The 27,118-nt window shown below is 38.4% G+C and overlaps 1 protein-coding gene across 1 annotated transcript in view; it reads left to right on the forward strand.

Annotated features, from left to right (window-relative positions):
* FH (fumarate hydratase) overlaps window positions 1-27,118 on the forward strand; it is a 50,070-nt gene that overhangs the window by 10,420 nt on the left and 12,532 nt on the right. The window contains exons 2-8 of the mRNA XM_060088392.1: window positions 2,180-2,314; window positions 10,453-10,563; window positions 12,324-12,500; window positions 15,399-15,581; window positions 17,992-18,157; window positions 19,296-19,499; window positions 21,080-21,207. Of these exons, the coding sequence (XP_059944375.1) occupies window positions 2,180-2,314; window positions 10,453-10,563; window positions 12,324-12,500; window positions 15,399-15,581; window positions 17,992-18,157; window positions 19,296-19,499; window positions 21,080-21,207 (1,104 nt within the window). The remainder of the gene's footprint in view (window positions 1-2,179; window positions 2,315-10,452; window positions 10,564-12,323; window positions 12,501-15,398; window positions 15,582-17,991; window positions 18,158-19,295; window positions 19,500-21,079; window positions 21,208-27,118) is intronic.

Genomic DNA, 27,118 nt, shown 5'->3' on the forward strand with positions numbered 1-27,118 from the left:
TGCCCCTTTCTCTCTGTCTTCTCCTTCTATGGCTCCTATAATGTGAATGCCAGTACACTTGATGTTGTCTCTGAGGTCTCTTAAACTGTCCATGTTTCTTTTCATCCTTTTTTCTTTTTTCTGTTCAATTTCAGTAATTTCCACTATTCTTTCAGCCTACTGAACTGTTCCTCTCTATCATCTAATCTACTGTTGATTCCTTCTAGTATACTTTTTCTTTCAGTTGTTGTATTCTTTAGCTCTCTTTGGTTGTTGGCTCAGGAGGTCTTAAGGCAGCTGGCCTGCTGGTGGGTGGAGCTGTGTCCCTTCGCTCATAAGCTGTATTCCAAACTGGTGCTTTCAAGAACTAATGTCCTTGTGGTAGAACAAGCTCCCATTAGTGGCTGCCCCCAGTGTGTAGGTTCCCAGTGTGAGCTCCAGTTGCCTCCTACCTCTCCGGGAGGCTCTCCAAGATTAGCAGGTATTCTGACCCAGCTTCCTTTCAAATTACTGCTTCTTCCCTGGGTCCCAGAGTGTGTGAAATTTTGTGTGCACCCTTTAAGAGTGGAGTTTCTATTTCCCACAGCCCTCTGGCCAAAAATGAGCCCTGCTAGCCTCCAAAGCCAAACTTTCAAGGGGCTCTTCTTCGCCATGCTGGGGAGCCTGACATGGGGCCTGGACCCCTTGCTTCTTGGGGAGAACCTCAGCAATTGTAATAATCCTCCAGTTTGTGGGTCACCACTCCTCAGGGGTGGGGGGCGGTGGTAATAGGTTTTGACTTTATTGTGTCTTCCTCCCTCCTACCTATTTTGCCATGGTTCCTTTATATCTTTAGTTGTAGAAGGTCTTTTCTGCTAATTTTCCAGCCTTACTCATCAATCATTGCTCTGTAAATGATTGTAGTGTTGGTGTGCCCATGAGAGGAGATGAGCTCAGAGTCTTCCTACTCTGTCATCTTGGCCACTCCCCTCCTCTGCAGACTTTTAGGCGTAGAAAAAAAATGTACCTCATTGGTTATATGCCTATATTTCTAACTAGGTACAAGGATATTTTTCTTTTCATGCAATCTAAAAGGCTTTGTAATATATAAAGGGTTTTTTAAAAATCTTTCTAATCCCAGGGGATAACTACAAAATTAATTTTTTCTTATTCAGAGGACTGTTTACTAAAGTAAGGTTACTTGGCTGGGTGTTTTTAAATCTTTTGAATCATCTGACCATGTTTATTTTATAATTAATGCAAGATGAACATTAATTAAAGTTCTGAGTATCTCTCTGATACTCTTAATCTCTTTAATGTAAAGTATCATATGTAAACTCCAGATGTGTATTTCTTTTTTAATTAGTGTAAGTTGATGTACTTAGTAGAGTCCTAGGTTCTCCATAAAAGAGATTTGGGGTCATGGGTTCTTATCCTGGGGAGTGGATTGGTTTCAAGATATAAACTCCTTAAAATCATATGTAAGATTTTACATATATGTATTTATGTTCATTCTTCTAGAGAGAAGATCCATAGTTTTCCTCATATTCTCAAAAGGTTCCAACACCCTGAAAAGGTTAAGAACCGATCTAGCCCATGTCCCTTTGTCTGTACATTTACTGTAACTTATAGATGATAAAAGCTGACTTGCTGAAGATGACACAGCTACCAGATGGTGGGCTGTCTCACTGCAAAGACTGGACTGTTTTGTATGGCACTAAGCTATCTCTCATGCATAATATTTGTAGACCACAGTTAAGCTTTGTTTAGATATATAATTATAATATATATATATATATATATATATATATATATATATATAAAAAATGTATAATACTTTCAAGTTTTAAAGTATCATTCTTAGGTTATTTTCAAAAGTTCCCAGTAAAGTAAGCATTAACCTAAGTACATCAAAGCTTGACCAATAATAGGCATACTCCAGAATTGGAAAAGATTATTTTTTTTATTTATCATTGGCACAGTGTATGAATTCTACAATCTGTCTTTAACACGTATATTAATAAATTTGTGTGACAAAAATTTCTCAAGAAAAAAGCTGGAAGCAGGGGGAGTAGAATGAGAATCAAAATGGAATTTTTTTGTCTTTTTGGTACTTATTAAGGTTTCTTTACCTGTACATGATGTATTGTTTATATGATGTTATTGTTCTTGATACTTGGTTTCTTTTCAAGCTATAACAGTGTCTTGTCTTTATCTTTAGGCAAGCCAAAATTCTTTTCGGATAGAATATGATACCTTTGGTGAACTCAAGGTCCCAAATGATAAGTATTATGGCGCCCAGACTGTGAGATCAACAATGAACTTTAAGATTGGAGGGGTGACAGAACGCATGCCAGTAAGTGGCTTTTGTGGAAATGTTGGCTTATTTTGGATGAACTAGGCATTATTCAGTGAGTCACCTTACCTTATAAATAAGTATTGTACAGAGTTAAAATGTAGTTATTAGAGAACTGGCTTTGTAAATAATAAGATGTTTCTCAGTAAAGTGTCAAAGAACTTTTTGAAGTTTAGTATACTACTATCTTGACCTGTGACTGAGTATTTTGGATTTTTGATAGAACTAAGTGATTTGTTTTTCATTCTTGTTTGGATTGTTCGTATTTTTACTAGAATTTTGCAGTTTGTAAGCATTTTTAATTTTGAAACTTAATTTTTTAACTGATTTTTTTAAATGATTTAAAAGAAAACCAATTTTTCTTTAATATTATACTTTATCTATCTTGGCTTCAGTTTGTAGAAAAGTATACACAAATTCATAAAAATACTATTTGTCATGATGTCTGGCATATAATAGGTAATATATAAGTATTTGTTCATTGCTACATGAATGATTTAATGATTAGAAAACTTTTACCATATTAATCTAATCCTTAGATTAGAACTGATCCTTAGTTAGAACTGATGTGTACTACTAAGAAAGAAAAAGTCTGCCAATTAAAGTTGTGACATGTCATTGACTGTAATTTCAGGGATGTTAAAGTGTGAAAAGAATTGATGGAATATATTACATATCCTACTGGAGCCCAACTAGGGTAAGAAAAATAGTCAGTGTAGGAATTCAGGATAGGCTAGTAAGCCTAGCAGTAGCCAGGCTTCATCTGGTGAGATACTGTTTAACATTTATCTTCTAAATATACTTTTTATCTTACAATAATTTTAACTTATGGATTTTAGCTAATTACTAAGGCTTCAAGCTGAATCTTGACAGGTTCATACAATTTCCCAAGAGGCAGCTGAATCTTCTTAGAAGAATCTCTCTGTTATTGCCACCCACATCCAGTTTAATGGTGAGGTAAACATAGGGTCAGACTACACGGCTGGGAGACAGAGGGTAGCAGATCCTAAAGTATTCTCATATAGTTCAACTCCTGGGATTAAAGAGATCAGTCTTAACCAGTATTGACTGGAATAAGCATGGCTCATGTTTTGAATTTCCTGCTTCAACCAGCAAGGTGTGTGGTTCTGGGAGTGTGTGATTGCTGCCGCTGCTGCTGTCCCAGAGATAGAGAAGTTGTTTGGATTTGGACAGGTGTCTGTGAAACATGGATACGTGGGTTATCGATTTTTTTCACATTTGGCTTCATCTGGATTAATTTCCTGAACTATGTTAAATATAAAGCAGACTGTGTGCCTTGAACTAAGTAGTATGATTAAACCCAACCCTTTGTACCTCAGGTCCCTAGGAAAATAAAACCAAAAAAAGATTATGAACTGCTATGTGAGTAAATGAAGGATAATGAGACCCTTCTTTCATCTCCAATGATACATTTACTATTTTGTTTTAATAGGGTCCAGTGAAACTCTCTGCTGTGACCTTTGTTCATTTTCATGAGTCCACAAGCACTGTGGGGTCAGTCACTCCATTCTAGTAGTCTGAGTTGATTGGCATTTGGTTGTGACTTTGGCTTGGTTGTGACTTTGGCAGTGGTTTAACCCACTGCAGTGTTCCTGTAGAAAATTAAATTCCCATTTGTTTTCATGTGTAAAGTTTTAAAGCTTCTAATCTTTTGTGCTGTATATCTCCATTTCATTTGGGTAAAACATTTGTAATGTTTTAATTTTAATTTCTTAAAATTCAAAGTAAAAATGTTTTGTTTTTATTTCCTTTTGTTTGCCCTTCATTTTATCCTCTGTGTGACCCAGGTTCAGTGTGTCTTACTCATTACTTTTTGTTGTTTTACCACTTTTATTTTCCTCTAAGGACTATAGCTTCTCTTTTACAAATTTATCACTCTCTTCCTCACCCTTCCTTTCTTCCTTCTTTCTCATTCAAACCTGGTATGGTATCTAAATCACAGTCTATATTACTAACTCTGACAAGAACACATAATTTATCTTGTGGAAACCAGGTATTTCATTGAAACCTCATCAGAATTTACTCAATTTATCCTTTTAAATTTTATTAAGTGCTTTGGAGTAGAAAGTGAAAAGAACTGCAAACTAAAAGGGTTTGATATGTGGTTATATATATCAGAAGCTATCACCTTTAAGTCTATAGAACTCTGGGTTTTTTTGTTTTTTGTTTTTTTTGCGGTACGCGGGCCTCCCACTGTTGTGGCTTCTCCTGTTGCGGAGCACAGGCTCCAGACGTGCAGGCTCAGCGGCCATGGCTCACAGGCCCAGCCACTCTGCAGCATGTGGGATATTCCCAGACCGGGGCACGAACCTGTGTCCCCTGCATCGGCAGGCGGACTCTCAACCATTGTGCCACCAGGGAAGCCCGAACTCTGGGTTTTTAAAAAAATTATTCTGCGAGAAATGTCCAGTGACTTATTGAGTGTCAAGGCTTCACTGACTAGCTAAAATATCATGTTTTTTGGCTTTGGGATGAAATGATACCCATTCAGTAACTGGGTATTTCATACTAATTAGCAGTTAAATATATTATTTCTTTTTATTATTTATTTGTTTATTTAGTTGAGGTATAATTTACATATAAAATTAGTTTCAGGTATACAGCATAATGATTTGATATTTGAATACATTGCAGAATGATCACCACGGTAAGTCTAGTTACTAGTTACATGTCTAGTAACATCCATCACTATACGTAGTTACAAGAAAATGTCTTTTCTTGTGATGAGGACTTTTAAAATCTCTTTGCAACTTTCAAATTGCAATACAGTATTATTAACTATAGTTACCATGCAATACATTACATCCCCATGATTTATTTATTTTATAACTGGAAATTTGTACTTCTTGACCTCCTGTATACATTTTGTCCACCCCCTGCCCCTGGCAACCACCAGTTTGTTCTGTCTATGAACTTGGTTTTCTGATTGTTGTTTGTTTTGTTTTTTAAATTCTACATATAAGTGGGATCATGTGGTATTTGTGTTTACCTGTTTGGCTTATTTCACTTGGCGTAATGCCCTCAAGGTCCATCCATGTTGTCACAAATGACAAGATTTCATTCTTTTTTATGGCCAATTAATATTCCATTGTATTTTTTACCGCATCTTCTTTATCCATTCATTCATTGATGGATACAGGTTATTTCCATATCATGGCTATTGTAAATAATGCTGCTATGAACATGGGGATGCATATATCTTTTCGAATTAGTGTTTTCATTTTCAAGTAAATACCCAGTAGTGGAATTGCTGGATCAGACAGTAGATATACTTCCATTTTTTGAGGAACCTCCATACTGTTTTCCAAAGTGGCTGCACCAATTTACATTCCTCCCAACAACGTACAAGATTTCCCTTTTCTCCACATCCTCGCAAACACTTATTTGTTGTCTTCTTTTTTTTTTTTTTTAATTTTGGGGATAGGAGTTTATTAATTAATTAATTTATTTTTGCTGTGTTGGGTCTTCGTTTCTGTGTGAGGGCTTTCTCTAGTTGTGGCAAGCAGGGGCCGCTCTTCATCGCGGTGCGCAGGCCTCTCACTATTGCGGCCTCTCATGTTGTGGAGCACAGGCTCCAGACTCGCAGGCTCAGTAGTTGTGGCTCACAGGCCTAGTTGCTCCGCGGCATGTGGGATCCTCCCAGACCAGGGCTCGAACCCGTGTCCCCTGCATCGGCAGGTGGACTCCCAACGACTGCACCACCAGGGAAGCCCCTGTTGTCTTTTTGATAATAGCCATTCTAACAGGTGTAAGGTGGTATCTCGTGGTTTTGATTTGCATTTTTCTGGTGATTAGTGATGTTGAGCATCATTTCATGTATCTGTCGGCCATCTGTATATCTTCTTTGGAAAAATGTCTGTTCTCATCATCTGCCCATTTTTTAATCAGTTTGTTTTTTGCTACTGGGTAGTATGAGTTCTTTATATATTTTGAATGTTAACCCCTTATCAGATATATGATTTGCAAATATTTTCGTTTAGTAGGTTGCATTTTCTTTTCTTTTCTTTTTTTTTTTTTTAAAGGCAGCAGACTCTTTATTTGATGTGGTTTTAAAATACATCAAAATCAAGTCCCTGGCTGTTCTGTATACCAAAACGAGACCAAAAAGTTGTCAGCACACCTTCAAACAAATCTGGGCGGCCAGTTTGGGCCATAAGGGAAGGAGTTACAGGGACAGCACCCCTCCCTCAGGCAGGTGCCTGGCTGTCCCTGGGGTGACCTCCTCTGTGCTGTGCAAGGTGAGAGGGCTAGAGCACCAACTCAGCAGGCCTCACCCTCCCCCATAGACACTAGGGCAGCTCCACTGGCCTTCTGGTCAGCCTTCTACAGGCTTCTACACCCACCATGATGGGGGTGGAGGAGGGGAAATAACCATCTTTACAGACATAACATTCTCTTACAGAAAGTGCCTGAGCTCAGCGCATGGTCCAAAAACCTCACCGAAAACAAATTTTTAAAAGTACTGCTGACACCTCGTAGAATCTGGTGTACACAAAGCTCTCAGCTGGACAAGACCCTGAACGCAAATTACTGTCAGCAGAGCCTGACCTGCTTTGGTCTCCTGCAGGAAAAGCTAGCAATCTAAGAAACCGATACACAACTCTTGGTCCTAAAACTGGGGTATAAGACCTGCTCCAGTGAGGAAGGAACTGACCTTCACTCATGGATAGGCCACCTCTCATCTGGCCCAGGACCCTGGCTGGTGTGGGCAGCACCCAGGAACCTGGGCTGAATTTGGAAAGCAGAGCAGCTGTAGTGGTTAATAAGATTTGGTCAGTGGAGAGGAAGAAGAAGGGGATCCCCATCCATAGCCTGGCCTGGATGCCTAGAGACAGACGGCTGGAGGTGAGAGCAGAGGTTGTACCCTGCACAGCTGGGGCCACCTTGCTCACTAGCTCCACAGCAGCTAGACTTGGTTTCTGAGCATTGCTGTCCTATGCGGCTGTGATTTCCCACACCACACTGGACTCCAACAGTCCCCTCCCTGCCAACATTAGGACTTTAAGAGATGACTGAAGTGGGGCAGGCAATCATGTTGGCTACTGCAAGCCTTCCTGCTGGGGACAGGCAGAAACTTATGCCTCTTCCCCGTGCTTCGTTAGCCCAGCAAACCCTGTATGGGATTGGCAGCTCTTATGTTCCTCAGCAGAGTAGAGTAGTATTCCCTCAGCCAGGGATGGCAAATGGGTCTCAACACTTATACAGGCTGCTGGGGAAATCTTGAGAAATGAGAATATATACCAGGGATTTAGCAGGAAATACTCTGAAGCAGATTAGTGGTACCTACCATGGGGGAAGAGGGGAAGTGATGTGCCATTCATTTGCCATCTCTGGTCTAAGTCCTAACATAATTCAGGAGTACTCTTCATGAACTTAATTATCTGAAGGATTTAAGTTAAGGGCTGAAAGAGGAGGCTATTTGTGTAAGATAATGAATCGACTTCAAGGAAATACAGGAAGAAGGAAAAACTCAAGCATCCGATTCATCTTGGTCTGTGGCTCCCTCAGCTACACTGAAGCTGAGCCCCAGATGGAGATGGAGTTACAGTACCCCAAGCCCAGTGTAGCCCTGCTTCCTGACCCAAGACTCATTCTGCTGTTCCAGAACATTGTTCTGTACAAAGATTGGCTAATACTCTGGCAAGTTTGCAGTTAGCAGGACTTTCACAGTATAGGGTATCATGTATAAGGGGTGGGAGTGGGGGTAGAGAAGGAATAGACATAACTGTCTGCAGCCATTTTTGTGGATTTCTGGGGCTTAGTCAATGGCTGAGTCTCATTCTTATCCATAAGCTGTCAGACAAGAGCTGGGGGCTCCCACATAAGAAGAAGTAAGATGTCAAGGAGGACATAGCTCTTATTACTTGGGCAACAGGATCAGAGCAAATCTCAAAAGATTGTACACTGCAGGTATGGGTGTAGGAAGCAGAAACAGACTCATAAAGCCAAGGGGACAATTGGGCCCAGGGCCCAGCAACTGCTGCATGGAGATAGTGGTGATGGCATCAGCAGTGGCCTCCCAAGATTGAAACCACAGGTAAGCTTGTGGCAAAGCCATGAGAAGCCCTTTCCTTTTTCTTACTCCAAACAATCTGATTTCATCAAGCAGGAAACCTCAGCACCAACACGGCAAAGGTACCAGGTGGGGTGCTGAAGGGGGTGGAGCACTAGAGGCCAGGAACCCAGGCACCACCCCTAAAACACCCCTTCTTTCTCAGAAGGTCCTCAAGACAAACACTGTCACGTGCAAAACAAAAGCAAAGGAAACAAAACAAAACCCAAAAACCTTTAGAAAGAATCCTTTGGGTGATCTCTTGTCAATCATTTGTGCAGGCTAGAGAGGCAGCTGTGAACGATAGGGCTACTGCGAAACGTCAGTGGCATGGTCCTGGCACTGCCAGAGGGCAGAGGAAGTGGTGCCTGAGGGGCTCCCTAACAGCACATCATCCCACACAGAACATTCTGCAGGTCCCTTGTCCTAGGCAGGGAAGCAGTTTCATCGCTGTCTTTGAGCGCCCAATCAGCACTGCCTGGCAACCCCTTTTCTAGGTCAAGAGAAGCAAAGGAGCTTCCAGGGGAGCTAGGAGAGCCAGAGCTGCCCAAGTCCTGCTAACAGGAGAAACACAGTCAAGGCCTGGGTGTGTCACCTGTCGTGAGCCCTGAAGGGCAGGGAGGGAGGGACTGAGCCTCAAATCAGGCAGCAAAACGCTCAAGTCGCTTGTCCTGCCAGCATACTGTGACAGCAGCCACAGATGACAGCTCCGCTTTAAGACTCTTCAGCTCACAGAAGAGCCACTGACTTCATGTGTACACACCCCCACCTCCAAGGCAAGCCCATTTTACACTTACAGATATAAGTGTATGAGGCCTTGCCCATATGCCATATGTACGTAAAATTGACCCACAAAATCCAAAACTGCAGAATCAGACGCCAGCCAGGTCAGAGCACGCTGGGCCTCAGCGGTGAGAGCCTTGCACAGGCCAGGCCTGGCTGGGCTGCTCACTCCCTTCCCAGCATGCCCCTGGTGCAGGCTCCCTCAGCAGTGGAGGAGGTAGGCTCCTGAAGCCCCGTTTGGCCTGATCCTTTCGTGCTCGGTGCTTCAGGGCAGCAAGGAGCTTCTGTGGCCCTTGGGGAGCTAGGTGCTTGGACCCTGGGCCCCTCAGCATCCTGTTCCTTGGAGGTATTGGCAGCCTCTGGCCTTCATGCAGGGCTGCTGTCAGTGAGGGGGCCCTGGCATCCAGCACTCAGGTCCTGCACCCTCCAGCTTCTGCATTTTCATTTTTTTGACGTTTGCTTTGCTGCGAAGAGGCTTTCTAGTTTGATGTAGTCCCATTTGATTATTTTTGCTTTTGTTGCTTTTTCTTTTGGAGTCCTCCAGAAAATCATTGCCAAGACTGATGTCAAGGAGCTTACTGCCTATGTTTTCTTCTAGGAGTTTCATGGTTTCAGATCTTAATGTTCAAGTTTTTAATCCATTTTGAGTTCATTTTTATGTATGGTGTAAGTTAGTGGTCCAGTTTCATTCTTTTGCATGTGGCCAGTTTTCCCAGCACCATTTTGCTACCTTTATTTTATTTGCTACTTTTACTTTTTCCTAAAGAGAAGGAAAAATTATAATGTAGCACGGGATCCAGTGAGGGTAAATAATGGTGTAGGCTGGTGAAATGATTATCATTTGTTTTTAAATATATGAAATAAAAACATATACATTATAATGTCTTATAATAAATAGGACGAATGGTATATTATATATGTGTGAATGTGTGTATATGTGCGTGTGAGGCATACGTTATATCTATGAAAAGTCATTATATTTGCTTTTGTTTGGTTCCCTAAACAAATAGATAAATGATGATTCTTGGTTTTTACATATCTATTTTTAATCCTTCTCTATATCCTAAACATTTTAGGGTCATAATGTTACTTAAGTTATTGTTTTATGTACCTGCATAAGATAGTAATCTTAAACTTTTATGCTTTTTTTTTGTACCTGCATTTTTTTTGTACCTGCATAAGATAGTAATCTTAAATTTTTGTACCTGTATAAGATAGTAATCTTAAACTTTCATGCTTAACTACAATTGCAAATTTGAGATATTTTTCTGATTAACTCTAGATCCCAGTTATTAAAGCATTTGGCATCTTGAAGCGAGCAGCTGCTGAAGTAAACCAGGATTATGGTCTTGATCCAAAGATTGCTAATGCAATAATGAAGGCAGCAGATGAGGTAAGAGGTGATAAGTGTGTTTACTTAATGGCATCAGACCCATATTAACTGCTGGATAATGATAAGTGCTGGCATGAGGAAAGGGGCACTGTGAATTCTTGAGTTAATGAGTTTCAACATAGGGTGGTAGCATTATTATTTGGTGAGGATATTAATATGGTGCTTAAAATATTGTGGCAAATTTTCTGGATGATTTTATACCTTTTATTTTTAATTTACTTTTCCTTTTAATTTATATAGTTTAAAGAAAACTTTTTGAAGAGATACTCTTTGAACTTATATATTTGATTTCTTGTTTTATGTATAGATGATTCCTTTTAAAGCTAGTTGGTTATTTGATAATATGTGTGGAGAATGTAATTTCACTATTTCACTAATAACATAATTAATTGCTTATGCAATTAAAGATAAGCAGTCAGAGATAACAGTTTAAAAGCTCTGAGGGCTTCCCTGGTGGCGCAGTGGTTGAGAGTCTGCCTGCCGATGCAGGGGACACGGGTTCGTGCCCTGGTCTGGGAAGATCCCACATGCTGCGGAGCGGCTGGGCCCGTGAGCCATGGCCGTTGAGCCTGCGCGTCCGGAGCCTGTGCTCCGCAACGGGAGAGTCCACAACAGTGAGAGGCCCATGTAACGCAAAAAATAAAAATAAAAAAAAATAATAATAAATAAAAATAAAAGCTCTGAATATAATGTTGTTCATTGCAGTACTATTTATTATAACAGCTGCTTATGTAAGTTATATTGTGAAGCCATAGAAATTTAGTTTTTTAAAGAATGTCATAGAACAAAGCCTACCATATAAGAATTGGGGAGGAAAGATTGCAAAATGCATGTATTTTATGATCCTAATTTTGTTTTGAAAAAATGAACAGAAAAACATGTTTTTCTACATCTACATATATACTCCCATTGCTGGAAGTAGAGACGAAGGAGATGCCAAAATGCTAATCATCTTTATTTCTGAGGGTAGAACTATGATGACTATTATACTTTTCTTAGTTCTCAGAATTTTTTACACTGATCACCTGTTATTTTTATACAACTAGGAAAAAAGTTTTACTTTAAAGTGAATCAGTTGTTTAAGGTAATAGATTTCTAAAGTGCATGCTGATTTTTTTAAGCTAAAATCATTCCAGAAGGTGAAGTTAAGCACCCACTCTCTTAGAAAGCTTATAATCCAAAAACTAACAAATTAACTAAAAGTACAAAAATATGACAAAAATAAGGACAAATCTGGACCATTTTTATGTCTCTGCTTGGAGGTTGCTACTCATAGGACATGTGTGGGATACAGTAGCTATTAGTGAACTCACACTGTTAAGTCACTCATTGATTATCATGCTGACCCTGGCTGTAACATCTGTTGGATATTCCTGCTGAGTACCAACAGTAAATTTATCTAGAGGCTTAACACATTTGCCAGCCTTAATGGGTGGGTGGGTCTGTCTGTATATTATTAGAGGGCAGTTGAGAAATAGGAGAAAGATACCTTTGATTCAGTTTTCATTTGGAATCAGTGAAATTGTTATACCATTCACAATAGATAATCTTTCACCTTTTAAAGTAACAGTGGCTCGACTGCAGGAGCTTCAATTTGCTGGACAACCACGAACTATTTGGCACCATCAATAGCATATGAAAAAAGTGAATACCTTTAAAATAGTACTATAAATAGTACCAACTTAATCATATTTGATTTAAATAGATAAATGAATATTTCTTATTTTTTAAAATTCATTTTGTAACATTTTGCTCTGCAGGTAGCTGAAGGTAAATTAAATGATCATTTTCCTCTCGTGGTATGGCAGACTGGATCAGGAACCCAGACAAATATGAATGTAAATGAAGTCATTAGCAATAGAGCAATTGAAATGCTAGGAGGTGAACTTGGCAGCAAGAAACCCGTGCATCCCAACGATCATGTTAATAAAAGCCAGGTTGGTATACGATCTCTTCTTTTCTTTGTTATAAATTGAAAAGAATCCTGAGATTTTCCTTGTAAAACAGGCATTAACTTTTTTTTTTTAATGAGTTTCTTTTTTCTTTTAAAATTTATTTATTTATTTATTTTTGGCTGCATTGGGTCTTCGTTACTGTGCTTGGGCTTCTCATTGCAGTGGCTTCTCTTGTTGCAGAGCACGGCTCTAGGGCGCGAAGGCTTCAGTAGTGGCTTGCGGGCTCTAGAGCGCAGTCTCAGTAGTTGTGGCGCACGGGCTTAGTTGCTCTGCGGCATGTGGGATCTTCCCAGACCAGGACTCGAACCTGTGTCCCCTGCATTGGCTGGAGGATTCTTAACCGCTGCACCACCAGGGAAGCCCCAGGCATTAACTTTTGACAGGGAATGTTCATTCTGCTTATATTCTTTAATGGAAAGGACTTCTTTTATGTTCTCCTTATTTCTTTTAGGAATCTTGAGTCTATGTCTTAAATTTTCATAAAAAGCACCTTTAGGGAAAAAAATCACTTTTAGGACACCTGAATTTAGTATATATGTATATTTTCGCTGTTTGATTTATATTTTAAAAACTCTTTCTTTTGAAATATAAAATTATTTATAAGAATTGCAAAAATATTTCAGAGTTCCTGTATACCATCTTCACCCACCTACCCTTAATATTAAATATTTTACATAACCCTGGTACATTTATCACACTAAGAAATTAACATTGGTACAATACTCTTAATTAAACAGGCTTTATTAGGATTTGCCTAGTTTTCTATTCATCTCCTTTTTCTCTTAACCAGGATCCAGTCCACGCTCCACATTGTATTTAGTCATCATATCCCCTTAGTCTCCTCTAATCTGTGAGAGCTTGTCTTTTGTCTTTGTGACTTTTGAAAGCAGTGGCCAGGTATTTTATAGAATGTCCCTCAATATGGGTTTGTCTGTTGTTTTCTCATGATTAGACTGAGACTGGATTTTTGGAAAGACTGTTATAAAAATGAAGGGCTCTTCTTGCATCGTATCAGGGGTACATGATAGCAACATGACTTGGTACTGGTGATGTTAACTTGAATCACTTGGTTAAGATGGTGTCTCCCTGGTTTCTCCATCTTCTATTCTCTATTTGGTAGAAGTAAGCCACTGTGTCCAGCCTGTACTCCAGCTACTACACTTAAGCTCCACTTCCTAAAGGGATGAGTATCAAGAAATTTTTGGACATGTGTTAAGATCACCACAGAATTAATAGAGAACTTTGAGGCTATGCAAATAGCCTCTTTCTCCTTAAACTTTTGCCTATTAATTTTAACATTCATCAGTGGATCTTGCCAATAACAACTACATTAGTGTTTCAGTAGTGATTTTCTGTTTCCCTCATTCTTTCCACATTTATTAATTGAAATTTTTCTGTAAGGAATACTGTCCTCTCTCCCCTGACATTTATTTACTTAATCATTTATGTATATCAGTATGAGTTCATTAATATTCTTTTCTTAAGGTTATAATCCAATATTTTTGATATTTATATTGCTACTCATATTGTTGCCACAGAGCCATAGCTTGTTGGCTCCTGTGTCCTTAGGACATGCCACCATCCTTTTTTTTTTTTAAGGCACTGGTTAATTTTTTGCACTATAAGATGCTCCAGGCTTCTCATCTTGTATTTTTCCTGCCCCAGCCCTCATAAGCGCTCATTTTTCCAAAGAGCTCTTGGAGGATCTTGTCACTTATTGGGAAGTGATATTTAGAAACCACGATCTGGGTTCTGAGTGTAATTTAATATATTTTTAAGTAGTGAGGAAGTTTTTTCACATAAATCCATTGTATGAAGGATTTTGCAAACCCAAGGCTTGCCTTTAAATATGAGTTGACATATCTTTTACATATACTGAAGTCTGAAATCTACTTTAGAATAATCTAGTGTGTATGGTCAGATGGAGGAGTGAGATGGAGTTATAGATGAAACAAGATTGGCTATATGCTAATTGTTTGAATTCAGGTGGTAGATACATGAGTGTTCATTATACCATTCATCCTACTTTTGTAAGTAGTTTGATAATGTCCATAATACAAAGTTTAACAAATGAGTAATGAATATATTTTTTAAAATAGCATCGTAGGGCTTCCCTGGTGGTGCAGTGGTTGAGCGTCCACCTGCCAATGCAGGGGACAAGGGTTCGTGCCCCGGTCTGGGAAGATCCCACATGCTGCGGAGCGGCTGGGCCCGTGAGCCATGGCTGCTGAGCCTGCGCGTCCGGAGCCTGTGCTCCGCAACGGGAGAGGCCACAACAGTGAGAGGCCTGCGTACCACAAAAAAAAAAAAAAGAAAAAGAAAATAGCATCGTAATTTAAAAGTATGGGTTTACAGTTGAGGAAAGAGCATGGAGTTTAGACTACCTGGTCAGGTCCCAGTTCTGCCAACTGTAAATATTTTGGCAAGTCACATAATTTCTTTGAAAGTTCAGCTTTTATATTTTTAAAGTGGTGAACTACCTCACAGAATTTTCCTCAAGTTTAGTAAAGGAAGAAGTGTTTTTGAAAGACTGTATGTGCTATTTAACTGTAAGATATTTTATTATTGCTATCCTTACATACATTTGCTAGTTGTACTTCTCTGTGTCTTGCTGTCATTTCTTAGCAGGCAGATATAGTAACATATAATACATTCATTGTAGGTGGTATATGTAATACAGTCCTAAATACCTTCCACAAAGGAAATCAGCTTGCTTCTTATTTGATCCTAAGTGACTTGCCACAGGTAAATGTAATTGAGTACTAAATATGCCAAGTTTTGAGTAGTCATTTAGTGAGATTTTTAATTGAGGCATTCAAGTTTGGTTTATTTTTGCCTCTGATTTAACATTTTATATTTCTTTTGAAAATTTTTCAACAGAGCTCAAATGATACTTTTCCCACAGCAATGCATATTGCTGCTGCAATAGAAGTTCATGAAGTACTGCTACCAGGACTACAGAAGCTACATGATGCCCTTGATGCAAAATCCAAAGAATTTGCCCAGATCATCAAAATTGGGCGTACTCATACACAGGATGCTGTTCCACTTACTCTTGGGCAGGTATATTGCGTGCAATTAGATTTGGTTCAATTGCGGGCTTGGTACAAATGGCCAGCATATTACCCTCTAAATCACACTGGTTTAAAAGGCCAAATTTATAACAATTCAGTTCAGTGACAGATGATTCTGCATTAACCAGTCAGTAGTTTTTATTGGTATCCACTCAGAAGTGCTCAGAGCATACTGGCTATGAGCCAGACTCCACATCAGTCTACTTGAGTTCAAATCTTAGCTTTGCTATGTGCAAACTATTGGACCTTAGGAAAATTATTTAGCCTTTCTGTGCATCAGTTTTCTGAGCTGTAGAATGAGGAAGATACCTCTTTCATAGGATAGTTATGAGTTTCAAATAAGCTGATTCATGTAGAGTGCTTAGAACCGTCCCTGACACATTATAAGCACATGTTGGTGTTAGCTGTCATTATCATCTTCATCAGTATCATTATCATAATTTCTTCCTTTGTCTCTCTTACTCAAAATTAGTAAGTTCTTTAAAATTTAATTTTAAAATGATTAAATGGGGCATATCTTACTCTTTACAATTGTTTTGGCCACATGTAAAAGAGGTATTTCTCTCTTTTCCCAAAATCCAGAAAGTATTTTTATGTTTCTTTATTGATACTTTAAAGAATGCCTAATAGTATACATTGCAAAGGAAAAACAAGGAACAGTTTTTGTCTCAGTAAGTTCACTCCAGTTTGGGAGGTAGGACATATGCAAATTCTATATCAAGTATCAAAGGATAGGTATCCAATAACAGTATTTTTGTAGACATTCAGATGAGGGAGAGAGTTTGGCTGCTGGTTATTTGGAAAGATTTCATTTGTAGTTTTGTTCGGATGACAGCAAACACTGAAAAAAAAACTTGATCATTTACCTTAACTTTATCATGGAAGGAATGAGGAAAACTGGAAGTGATTAATTGACATACAGATGATATGACTAAATTGAGCTTGCTAAATTAAGTTGTTTCTTAGGATGTATCTTATTTCTCTTTACATCATTGGCTCTTAGTACCATGCATAATTTCTAAGGAGATACAGTATATGTTTTTGAAACTTTTGAGTATCCCTCTGGATACTCCTTTTTTGTGTGTGTTACATGTAGGAAAACCATTATATGCTGAAGTCTGGTTGGGCCATTTACTCAACCTCCTATGTGAAATCATCATTCTTCGTATTATGACAGAAAGTTTTTTTTTTCTCTTTGATTTTATCTTATCAGAAGCATTTATACTTGCTTTTATTGTTATTGTCTTTTGAGGTTTTTGACAAAGTGCAGTTTTCTTCCTCAATAAAAATACATTCCTGAAGTGAATCCAGCTGGTGTATATGTAAGTGGTGTTAGATCAGATGGATCAGGTCTACCTGAAAGGAGTTGTATCTTCTAAAACATTTTCTTTAGAGCAGTGTGAAATCCTAGTACTAATCAAAAGTATTCATGATTTTTCAGTGTTTTTAGGCAGGGAAAAAAAGATTTAGGGTAACCCTATATCCCGGCTTGCTCAGTTGAGTTCCAGCTTATACCTTCTGTCCCTGCATAATTCTTGATAAGGCCCTTGCTATGTTCTAAACATGATGAATTCTGTGGTTACTTTACTTAAAGGATGTTATACTTTGGGAACCAGTGTGACATTAATAGCAGAATTAAAATGCATCTTGAAGTTATAGTCTTAACTCTAACCTGTTACCTTCTTGTGCTGTTCAGTGAGTCACATAGCTTCTTAAGTCCCTATAAAACATCCTCAAATTCCATGTCAGGTTTTTTAACTGAAATTGTATGGAGGATATTTCTATGTTTGCATTTTTCTTGAGGGGATTCAGTTTTTTGCTTTCTCAGAGTTGTTTTTTTTTTTTTTTGCGGTATGCGGGCCTCTCACTGTTGTGGCCTCCCCCGTTGCGGAGCACAGGCTCCGGACGCGCAGGCTCAGCGGCCATGGCTCACGGGCCCAGCCTCTCCGCGGCATATGGGATCCTCCCAGACCGGGGCACGAACCCGTATCCCCTGCATCGGCAGGCGGACTCTCAACCACTTGCGCCACCAGGGAGGCCCCAGAGTTGTTTGAAATACACCAAAAAATAAATAATTTACAAATAAACCAGTAATTTAATCTAGTAAAGTTTTTTTTTTTTAATTTCCTGTGTTGTTTTTCTTTGCTTTCTATGGAAAGACTAGTTTATAAATAGGCCACATGTTATCAGTGGCATTGTCTACCTGATAGGTTTATAAATTCTCTTTCTCTCCTATACTTTGTTTATCATATGAATTAAATAATACAGTTACCACTTGAGTAGCTTCTAATTTTGTACCTGAAATGTGTTTTTTAAAAACTTGAATTTAATGTAGTTAGAGTAACTTGTATGCCATTAGAAAATTATATATTCTCACCTTAATTTCTTTTGCATTTCAGGAATTTAGTGGTTATGTTCAACAAGTGAAATATGCAACAACAAGAATAAAAGGTGCCATGCCAAGAATCTACGAGCTCGCAGCTGGGGGCACTGCTGTCGGTACTGGTTTAAATACTAGAATTGGCTTTGCAGAAAAGGTTGCCGCAAAAGTGGCTGCACTCACAGGTAAGTGATAACACGGTTTATTACTCATTTCCATTACACTAGTCTGTATTTTTCTGGGTGTTTCTGCTTTGAATTCTTACAAATTTAAAGTTAGAAATAATATTTTCCCATCAAACATGTACTTTGTATCTATTTTAGAAGTTGTAATGTTAACCTTTTGCTTTTTTAAAGTTTTCCATCTGTAAGTTCATACAGCATGTAATTATTAAAATCTGTCAGTGCTAATTTGCTTACTATCTGGTAGTATTCAATTATTTTCCATTTAAAGCTGTTTTGAATACTCATTTTCAAAGCAGGAGGAATCAACTGATGGTTGAGAAATTCATTTGAATGACAAATATGTTAGAGATTGACAGGCTTAATTTCTTTTTTTCCTATGGCATGCTGTGACATTTCTTTGAATTAATGACCTTTTTGAATTCTCTTTCCTTTAGTAGAGTACTGTGCTCTTGATAATGATAACTGTTATTAGAGCTATTCTCTCCAGAAAACTCTTATTAAGATGCAGATATTACCAGAGAGTTAGGGTACAGATAATTATACAATGCTCATTATTGCTTACTAGCAGAGATTTTTTTAAATCAAATTTTAATCAAGAAGAACTGTATTATGGTGTTTAGAATATGTAGATTTTTTAAATTTTGAACATGGGAGAGATTGAGAATGTCTAACTCATTCTGGCTCCCTAATCTCTCAGAGGACCTTGTGGGTCCTGGCTAGAGAAGAGAATAGAACACCTAAAATGGGGGAAAAATTGTACTAGGAAAGGAGTGTGGAATAAAGCAGAGTGAATTTTACCTACTTTTCCTCTTTACTCAAGCGTAGTCAGGCATCATACACAGGTGTTTGCAGTAGGATAATGTTTTTTATTTCAATATTTTATATTTCTTTCAACATTTATTGTACTTGTTCTTTTTATCTTTTAAGTGTGCTAGTATCATCAGATTTTCTACCCCTTTAGGACTTCTTGAAGAAATGTAGACAAAGCTTGAGTCTTAAGCATTTTTTTCTGAAGTAAAATTTTTATTCTGTTCTTTTTTTGCTTTTCATATGCTGGCACTTTCTGTTTAACTTGCTCATATTAGAAAAATGTATAATTTTACCTGTTAACTCATACAGGTTATTATTTTTTCTTCAGGCTTGCCTTTCGTCACAGCTCCAAATAAATTTGAAGCTTTGGCTGCTCATGATGCTTTGGTTGAACTCAGTGGAGCCATGAACACTGCCGCTTGCAGTCTGATGAAGATTGCAAATGATATTCGTTTTCTGGGTTCTGGTCCTCGCTCAGGTCTGGGAGAACTGATTTTGCCTGAAAATGAACCAGGAAGCAGTATCATGCCAGGTAATCACATAGTTGGTAAATGTTAGAACTGGAACTTGACTAGAACCCAGGCATTCTCATCTACAAAGCATATCTGCTTTTGTTTAACGTGATCTCAAAGTGGATAGGGACATGTGTGGTGCACTTGTTTCACAATGTCTTTGTGGGCTACTTTTGATCAGGACTTCTGGGGACATCCCCCAACAATATAGGAGAAAAGAATTTTAGTTAGCAGCATGTATTTTGATTTCCACCTTAGAAAATATGTAATAGTTCTATCTTTCACAATCCAAAGCAAGTAGAATTCTAGAACAGGCTGTTAAAGTGATCTGCATGGGATGAATAAAGATGAATTATATCAAATGCCTCTTATTTCATTTTTTGCTTTAGGTTTTGGCCAGTTAGGTAAGGGAGGCTCCACAGATATGGCTGGGGCCTTGCTTTATTATTATGTCTTACTTTATTTAATGAAGTTTGATTTCCTTCTTTTCTTGATGTCTGGATTCCAGTACGTCATTTGGTGGACTCACTTGATATTCATGGAATCCAGTGGAGAAGTGTGGGCAGTACTGTTAGATGCATGTAGCTGGGTGAACAGTGACATTTAAGGAGTGCCTAATGAGTTGACTTCAGACTGGAGGGATATCTTGGCAGCAAGCTGAAGGGCTGTGCCCTTTCACCACTTTACTGGTGACTGAGGGTGAAGGTAGAGAATATGTGTTGATCATATTAGCAGATAAAGTTGAAATAGCAGTACATCAAATGACAGAGTCTAGATTCATAAAGGACTCTGTAGTTGGACTAAAACTGACAAGAGTGAAAAAGAAAGACCTGACTATAGATTCTTTTAGATCTAGGCATGTGTAGAATGAGAAAAGATCTGATTTTAAAGTATGTCATGTTGAAAAATGACATGAGTTCAGTTGATTGCAAATTCAAGGTGATTACCTAAAAAAGAGAAATGCAGAGTCACAGATAAGGAACTAATCTTCCCACTGCGCTGCTTTTTACTTGTCAGAGGAATCAGGGATGTTTGGTTCAAACTTGAGCTTGTCAGAGGAGTGTTACAGGGTGGTAGGGTTCTGGAAACTCAAATAGGAAAATCCCAGCTTAACATCAGTTTCCTCTGGGAAGCCTCCTAGATGTTGGTGAGGTGCTTCTTTTATAAGTATTCCCATAGCAGTCTGCATTTCTCTGTATTGACCCCTTATCTATTGTAACTGCCAGTTCTCTCTCCCTCACCTCTGAGTTCTATGAGGGCAGGGGCTGCATCCTTCTTCCTCACTGTTGTATATTCAGTGCCTGGCTCCATAAATATTTCTAGAGTGCATGTAAGCCATGAAGGTGAAAAGAGCTATATTTACTGTGTAGTTGTAGGTACTCTACTTATTAGCCATTGCATGATTCAGAGTTTCTGGCTACATGGTTTGTTTCATTAAACAGCACTGATGGTTGGGACATTGCTTTATTATATGTCTTTATTTAATGAAGTTAGTTTTCCTTCTTCTCTTGGTTATTTGATATAAAACCTAATCTTAAACTCATATTTGAAGCCACAAGTGTGTTTGATGTGATATCTCTCTTTGGTGGTTTTCTTGAAGGCAAGGTGAACCCCACCCAGTGTGAGGCAGTGACCATGGTTGCAGCCCAGGTCATGGGCAATCATGTCGCCATTACCATTGGAGGCAGCAATGGACATTTTGAGTTGAATGTTTTCAAGCCATTGATGGTAAGCTTTAAATTTGATTTTTAATGGCTTTAACCAAAAGCTAGTTGTCTTGGTTTCTGTCTTTCATTAAGGTTTCTTACAGTTCTTTAGGTACTTGGATAATATACCTAGCATTTGGAAGTTAAACATATGTTAATGTTAGAGGACTAATCCTGTATATTTAATTAGGTAACTTTTAGCTTAAGTAATTGGTGGTTTGCTTTTTATAATAGGAAGAAAAATTCTGGAAGTAGGGTATAGGTTTCTTTCTTTTCCCTCGCCACTGGGGATGCCAATTGCTAGAAATAAGTTCCAGTCTCCTCAGTTAAAAAAAAAAAAAAGAAACTCTCCTTCCAGCCTGTCTCCTTCTCATGCTGCTGCTTTCTTCCTCTCTCTGAATTCAGCCTTTTTAAAGAAATACCCACTCTCACTCTCATTTGCACTGAAGTCTGGCTTCCACCCCTGCACTTACGTTTGAATTGTTCTTGTAACACTTGTGAACTCTTGAGTCCAACAGACATGCCACGGCTCTTAACTAACATCTGACCTTGACTTGTTGCTCTTTGAAACACTCTTTGTCCTTGGTTTCTTCAGCACTTTCTCTCCAGTTCTCTTCCCTTGCTCAAGACTTTCTTCCATTGGTTTTACTCTTCCACATACCTTGAAAACATTGTGTCCACTCAATCTATTCTTTTTCCTTCATCTTTATGAAGACAGAACAAAATGGCATCATCTTTTATCCAGTTTCCCCAACTTCAGATAATGGAGCTATTATCATTTACAATCCTTTATTTGTGTGAAGTGTTATATCTAAGTATATATTAGAGGCTTATTTCCAGTTTGTGTCTGGTGTAAAGTCTGATTTTAATTTGATGAGAATATGCAAATAACAAATATTAAGTGTATTGTTTCAGTGTATTCATCAAATATTTATTGAGTACTAGTCTGTGTTAGGCACTGTACTCGTTGCTAGTGATAGAACAATGAACAAGACAGATTTTTTTTTTTTTTTTTTGCCCTTATGGAGTGCACATTGTGGTGGAAAATAGAAAGAAGACAGAGCAAAGCACAACTCAGACGGATAAGCTTTTTTTTTTTAATTAATTAATTTATTTATTTTTGGCTGCATTGGGTCTTCGTTGCTGTGCATGGGCTTTCGCTAGTTGTGGCGAGCGCGGGCTGCTCTTCATTGTGGAGTGCAGGCTCTAGGTGTGCGGGCTTCAGTAATTGTGGCACGTGGGCTTAGTAGTTGTGGCTTGCAGGCTCAGTAGTTGTGGTGCATGGGCTTAATTGCTCCACGGCATGTGGGATCTTCCCGGGCCAGGGCTTGAACCCATGTTCCCTGCGTTGGCAGGCGGATTCTTAACCACTACTCCACCAGGGAAGCCCCAGACCCATAAGCTTTTGCTTTCAGGTCAAATTCCAAACAGTTAATACCAGCTGCCTGGCAAATATATGTGCATAACAATAAGTGTCTTGCCAATTTTTTTTAAACAAAGGTCTGTTTTGTTTTTAATAGAAAATAAGTCAAGATGATCAACATTTGCCATATAATAAAGTGATTAGTATCAAATTAAACCTTGAAGTTCTGTGTCTTCTACTAGAGTCCATTGTTGGGAGTCTGGTTTTCAATTCCTGGGATTTTAGACCAGAGAGATTAGGATGTGGATATATATCTTAATATATATTGGAAATGTTACCAAAAAGAAAAAAACTGCTAAAACAAACTAATTGACTTTATACTGTTTTAAAATACTGTGTGAAAGGTTATTTTCAAGGGATTATGGAATATTTGTTTTGTTAAGCATAAAAAACGTGATGATCATTAAGAACTGAGAAGCCCTGATTTCACTGATTGCCTCAAGCTCACGCTGAACTTTTTTTTTTAATTTAATTTTATTTATTTTTTTCTACAGCAGGTTCTTGTTAGTCATCCATTTTATACACATCAGTGTATACATGTCAATCCCAATCTCCCAATTCATCACACCACCACCAGCCCCTGCTGCTTTGCCCCCTTGATGTCCATACGTTTGGTCTCTACATCTGTGTCTCTATTTCTGCTCTGCAAACCGGTTCATCTGTACCATTTCTCTAGATTCCTCATATACGCGTTAATACATGATATTTTCCCTTTCTGACTTACTTCACTCTGTAAGACATCTCTAGATTCATCCACATCTCTACAAATGACCCAATTTTGGTCCTTTTTATGGCTGAGTAATATTCCATTGTATATATATACCACCTCTTCTTTATCCATTTGTCTGTCGATGGGCATTTAGGTTGCTTCCATGACCTGGCTATTGTAAATAGTGCTGCAATGAATATTGTGGTGCATATGTCTTTTTGAATTATGGTTTTCTCAGGGTATATGCCCAGTAGTGGGATTACTGGGTCATATGGTAATTCTATTTTTAGTTTTTTAAGGACCCTCCATACTGTTCTCCATAGTGGCTGTATCAATTTACATTCCCACCAACAGTGCAAGAGGGTTCCCTTTGCTCGACACCGTCTCCAGGATTTGTTGTTTGTAGATTTTTTGATGATGCCCTTTCTGACTGGTGTGAGGTGATACCTCATTGTAGTTTGACTTGCATTTCTCTAATAATTAGTGATGTTGAGCAGCTTTTCATGTGCTTCTTGGCCATCTGTATGTATTCTTTGGAGAAATGTCTATTTAGGTCTTCTGCCCATTTTTTGATTGGGTTGTTTTTTTAATATTGAGCTGCATGAGCTGTTTATATATTTTGGAGATTAATCCTTTGTCTGTTGATTCGTTTGCAAATATTTTTTCCCATTCTGAGGGTTGTCTTTTCGTCTTGTTTATGGTTTCCTTTGCTGTGCAAAAGCTTTTAAGTTTCATTAGGTCTCATTTGTTTATTTTTGTTTTTATTTCCATTACTCTAGGAGGTGGATCAAAAAAGATCTTGCTGTGATTTATGTCAAAGAGTGTTCTTCCTATGTTTTCCTCTAAGAGTTTTATAGTGTCCGGTCTTACATTTAGGTCTCTAATCCATTTTGACTTTATTTTTGTGTATGGTGTTAGGGAGTGTTCTAATTTCATTCTTTTACATGTAGCTGTCCAGTTTTCCCAGCACCACTTATTGAAGAGACTGTCTTTTCTCCATTGTATATCCTTGCCTCCTTTTTCATAGATTAGTTGACCATAGGTGCGTGGGTTTATCTCTGGGCTTTCTATCCTGTTCCATTGATCTATATTTCTGTTTTTGTGCCACTACCATATTGTCTTGATTACTGTAGCTTTGTAGTATAGCCTGAAGTCAGGGAGTCTGATTCCTCCAGCTCCTTTTTATTCCCTCAAGACTGCTTTGGCTATTCGGGGTCTTTTGTGTCTCCATACAAATTTTTAAGATTTTTTGTTCTAGTTCTGTAAAAAATGCCATTGGTAATTTGATAGGGATTGCATTGAATCTGTAGATTGCTTTGGGTAGTATACTCATTTTCACAATATTGATTCTTCCAATCCAAGAACATGGTATATCTCTCCATCTGTTGGTATCATCTTTAATTTCTTTCAACAGTGTCTTACAGTTTTCTGCTTACAGGTCTTTTGTGTCCCTAGGTCGGTTTTTTTTTTTTTCTATTTTTTTTATTAGTTTCTGCTTTATAACAAAGTGAATCAGTCATACATATACATCTGTTCCCACATCCCTTCCCTCATGCATCTCCCTCCCTCCCACCCTCCCCATCCCACCCCTCCAGGCGGTCACAAAGCACCGAGCTGATCTCCCTGTGCTCTGCGGCTACTTCCACTATCTATCTACCTTACGTTTGGTAGTGTATATATGTCCATGCCTCTCTTTCGCTTTGTCACAGCTTACCCTTCCCCCTCCCCATATCCTCAAGTCCATTCTCAAGTAGGTCTGTGTCTTTATTCCCGTTTTACCCCTAGGTTCTTCATGACATTTTTTTTCTTATATTCCATATATATGTGTCAGCATACGGTATTTGTCTTTCTCTTTCTGACTTACTTCACTCTGTATGACAGACTCTAGGTCTATCCACCTCATTATAAATAGCACAGTTTCGTTTCTTTTTATGGCTGAGTAATATTCCATTGTATATATGTGCCACATCTTCTTTATCCATTCATCCGATGATGGACACTTAGGTTGTTTCCAGCTCCGGGCTATTGTGAATAGAGCTGCAATGAACATTTTGGTACATGTCTCTTTTTGAATTATGGTTTTCTCAGGGTACATGCCCAGTAGTGGGATTGCTGGGTCATATGGTAGTTCTATTTTTAGTTTTTTAAGGAACCTCCATATCGTTCTCCATAGTGGCTGTACCAATTCACATTCCCACCAGCAGTGCAAGAGGGTTCCCTTTTCTCCACACCCTCTCCAGCATTTATTGTTTCTAGATTTCTTGGTGATGGCCATTCTGACTGGTGTGAGATGATATCTCATTGTGGTTTTGATTTGCATTTCTCTAATGATTAATGATGTTGAGCATTCTTTCATGTGTTTGTTGGCAGTCTGTATATCTTCTTTGGAGAAATGCCTATTTAAGTCTTCTGCCCATTTTTGGATTGGGTTGTTTGTTTTTTTGCTATTGAGCTGCATGAGCTGTTTATAAATTTTGGAGATTAATCCTTTGTCAGTTGCTTCATTTGCAAATATTTTCTCCCATTCTGAGGGTTGTCTTTTGGTCTTGTTTATGGTTTCCTTTGCTGTGCAAAAGCTTTGAAGTTTCATTAGTTCCCATTTGTTTACCTTTGTTTTTATTTCCATTTCTCTAGGAGGTGGGTCCAAAAGGATCTTGCTGTGATTTATGTCATAGAGTGTTCTACCTATGTTTTCCTCTAAGAGTTTGATAGTTTCTGGCCTTACATTTAAGTCTTTAATCCATTTTGAGCTTATTTTTGTGTATGGTGTTAGGGAATGATCTAATCTCAAACTTTTACATGTACCTGTCCAGTTTTCCCAGCACCACTTATTGAAGAGGCTGTCCTTTCTCCACTGTACATTCCTGCCTCCGTTATCAAAGATAAGTTGGCCATATGTGCGTGGGTTTATCTCTGGGCTTTCTATCCTGATCCATTGATCTATCTTTCTGTTTTTATGCCAGTACCACACTGTCTTAATTACTGTAGCTTTGTAGTATAGTCTGAAGTCAGGTAGCCTGATTCCTCCAGCTCCGTTTTTCGTTCTCAAGATTGCTTTGGCTATTCGGGGTCTTTTGTTTTTCCAAACAAATTTTGAAATTTTTTGTTCTAGTTCTGTGAAAAATGCCAGTGGTAGTTTGATAGGGATTGCATTGAATCTGTAGATTGCTTTGGGTAGTAGAGTCATTTTCACAATATTGATTCTTCCAATCCAGGAGCATGGTATATCTCTCCATCTATTTGTATCATCTTTAATTTCTTTCATCAGTGTCTTATAATTTTCTGCATACAGGTCTTTTGTCTCCTTAGGTAGGTTTATTCCTAGATATTTTATTCTTTTTGTTGCAATGGTAAATGGGAGTGTTTTCTTGATTTCATTTTCAGATTTTTCATCATTAGTGTACAGGAATGCCAGAGATTTCTGTACATTAATTTTGTAACCTGCTACTTTACCAAATTCATTGATTAGCTCTAGTAGTTTTCTGGTAGCATCTTTAGGATTCTCTATGTATAGTATCATGTCATCTGCAAACAGTGACAGCTTTACTTCTTCTTTTCCGATTTGGATTCCTTTTATTTCCTTTTCTTCTCTGATTGCTGTGGCTAAAACTTCCAAAACTAGGTTGAATAAGAGTGGTGAGAGTGGGCAGCCTTGTCTTGTTCCTGATCTTAGTGGAAATGGTTTCAGTTTTTCACCATTGAGGACAATGTTGGCTGTGGGTTTGTCATATATGGCCTTTATTATGTTGAGGAAAGATCCCTCTATGCCTACTTTCTGCAGGGTTTTTATCATAAATGGGT

The sequence above is a fragment of the Mesoplodon densirostris genome, chromosome 2 (assembly GCF_025265405.1).
Source record: "Mesoplodon densirostris isolate mMesDen1 chromosome 2, mMesDen1 primary haplotype, whole genome shotgun sequence".
Lineage (NCBI taxonomy): Eukaryota > Metazoa > Chordata > Mammalia > Artiodactyla > Ziphiidae > Mesoplodon > Mesoplodon densirostris.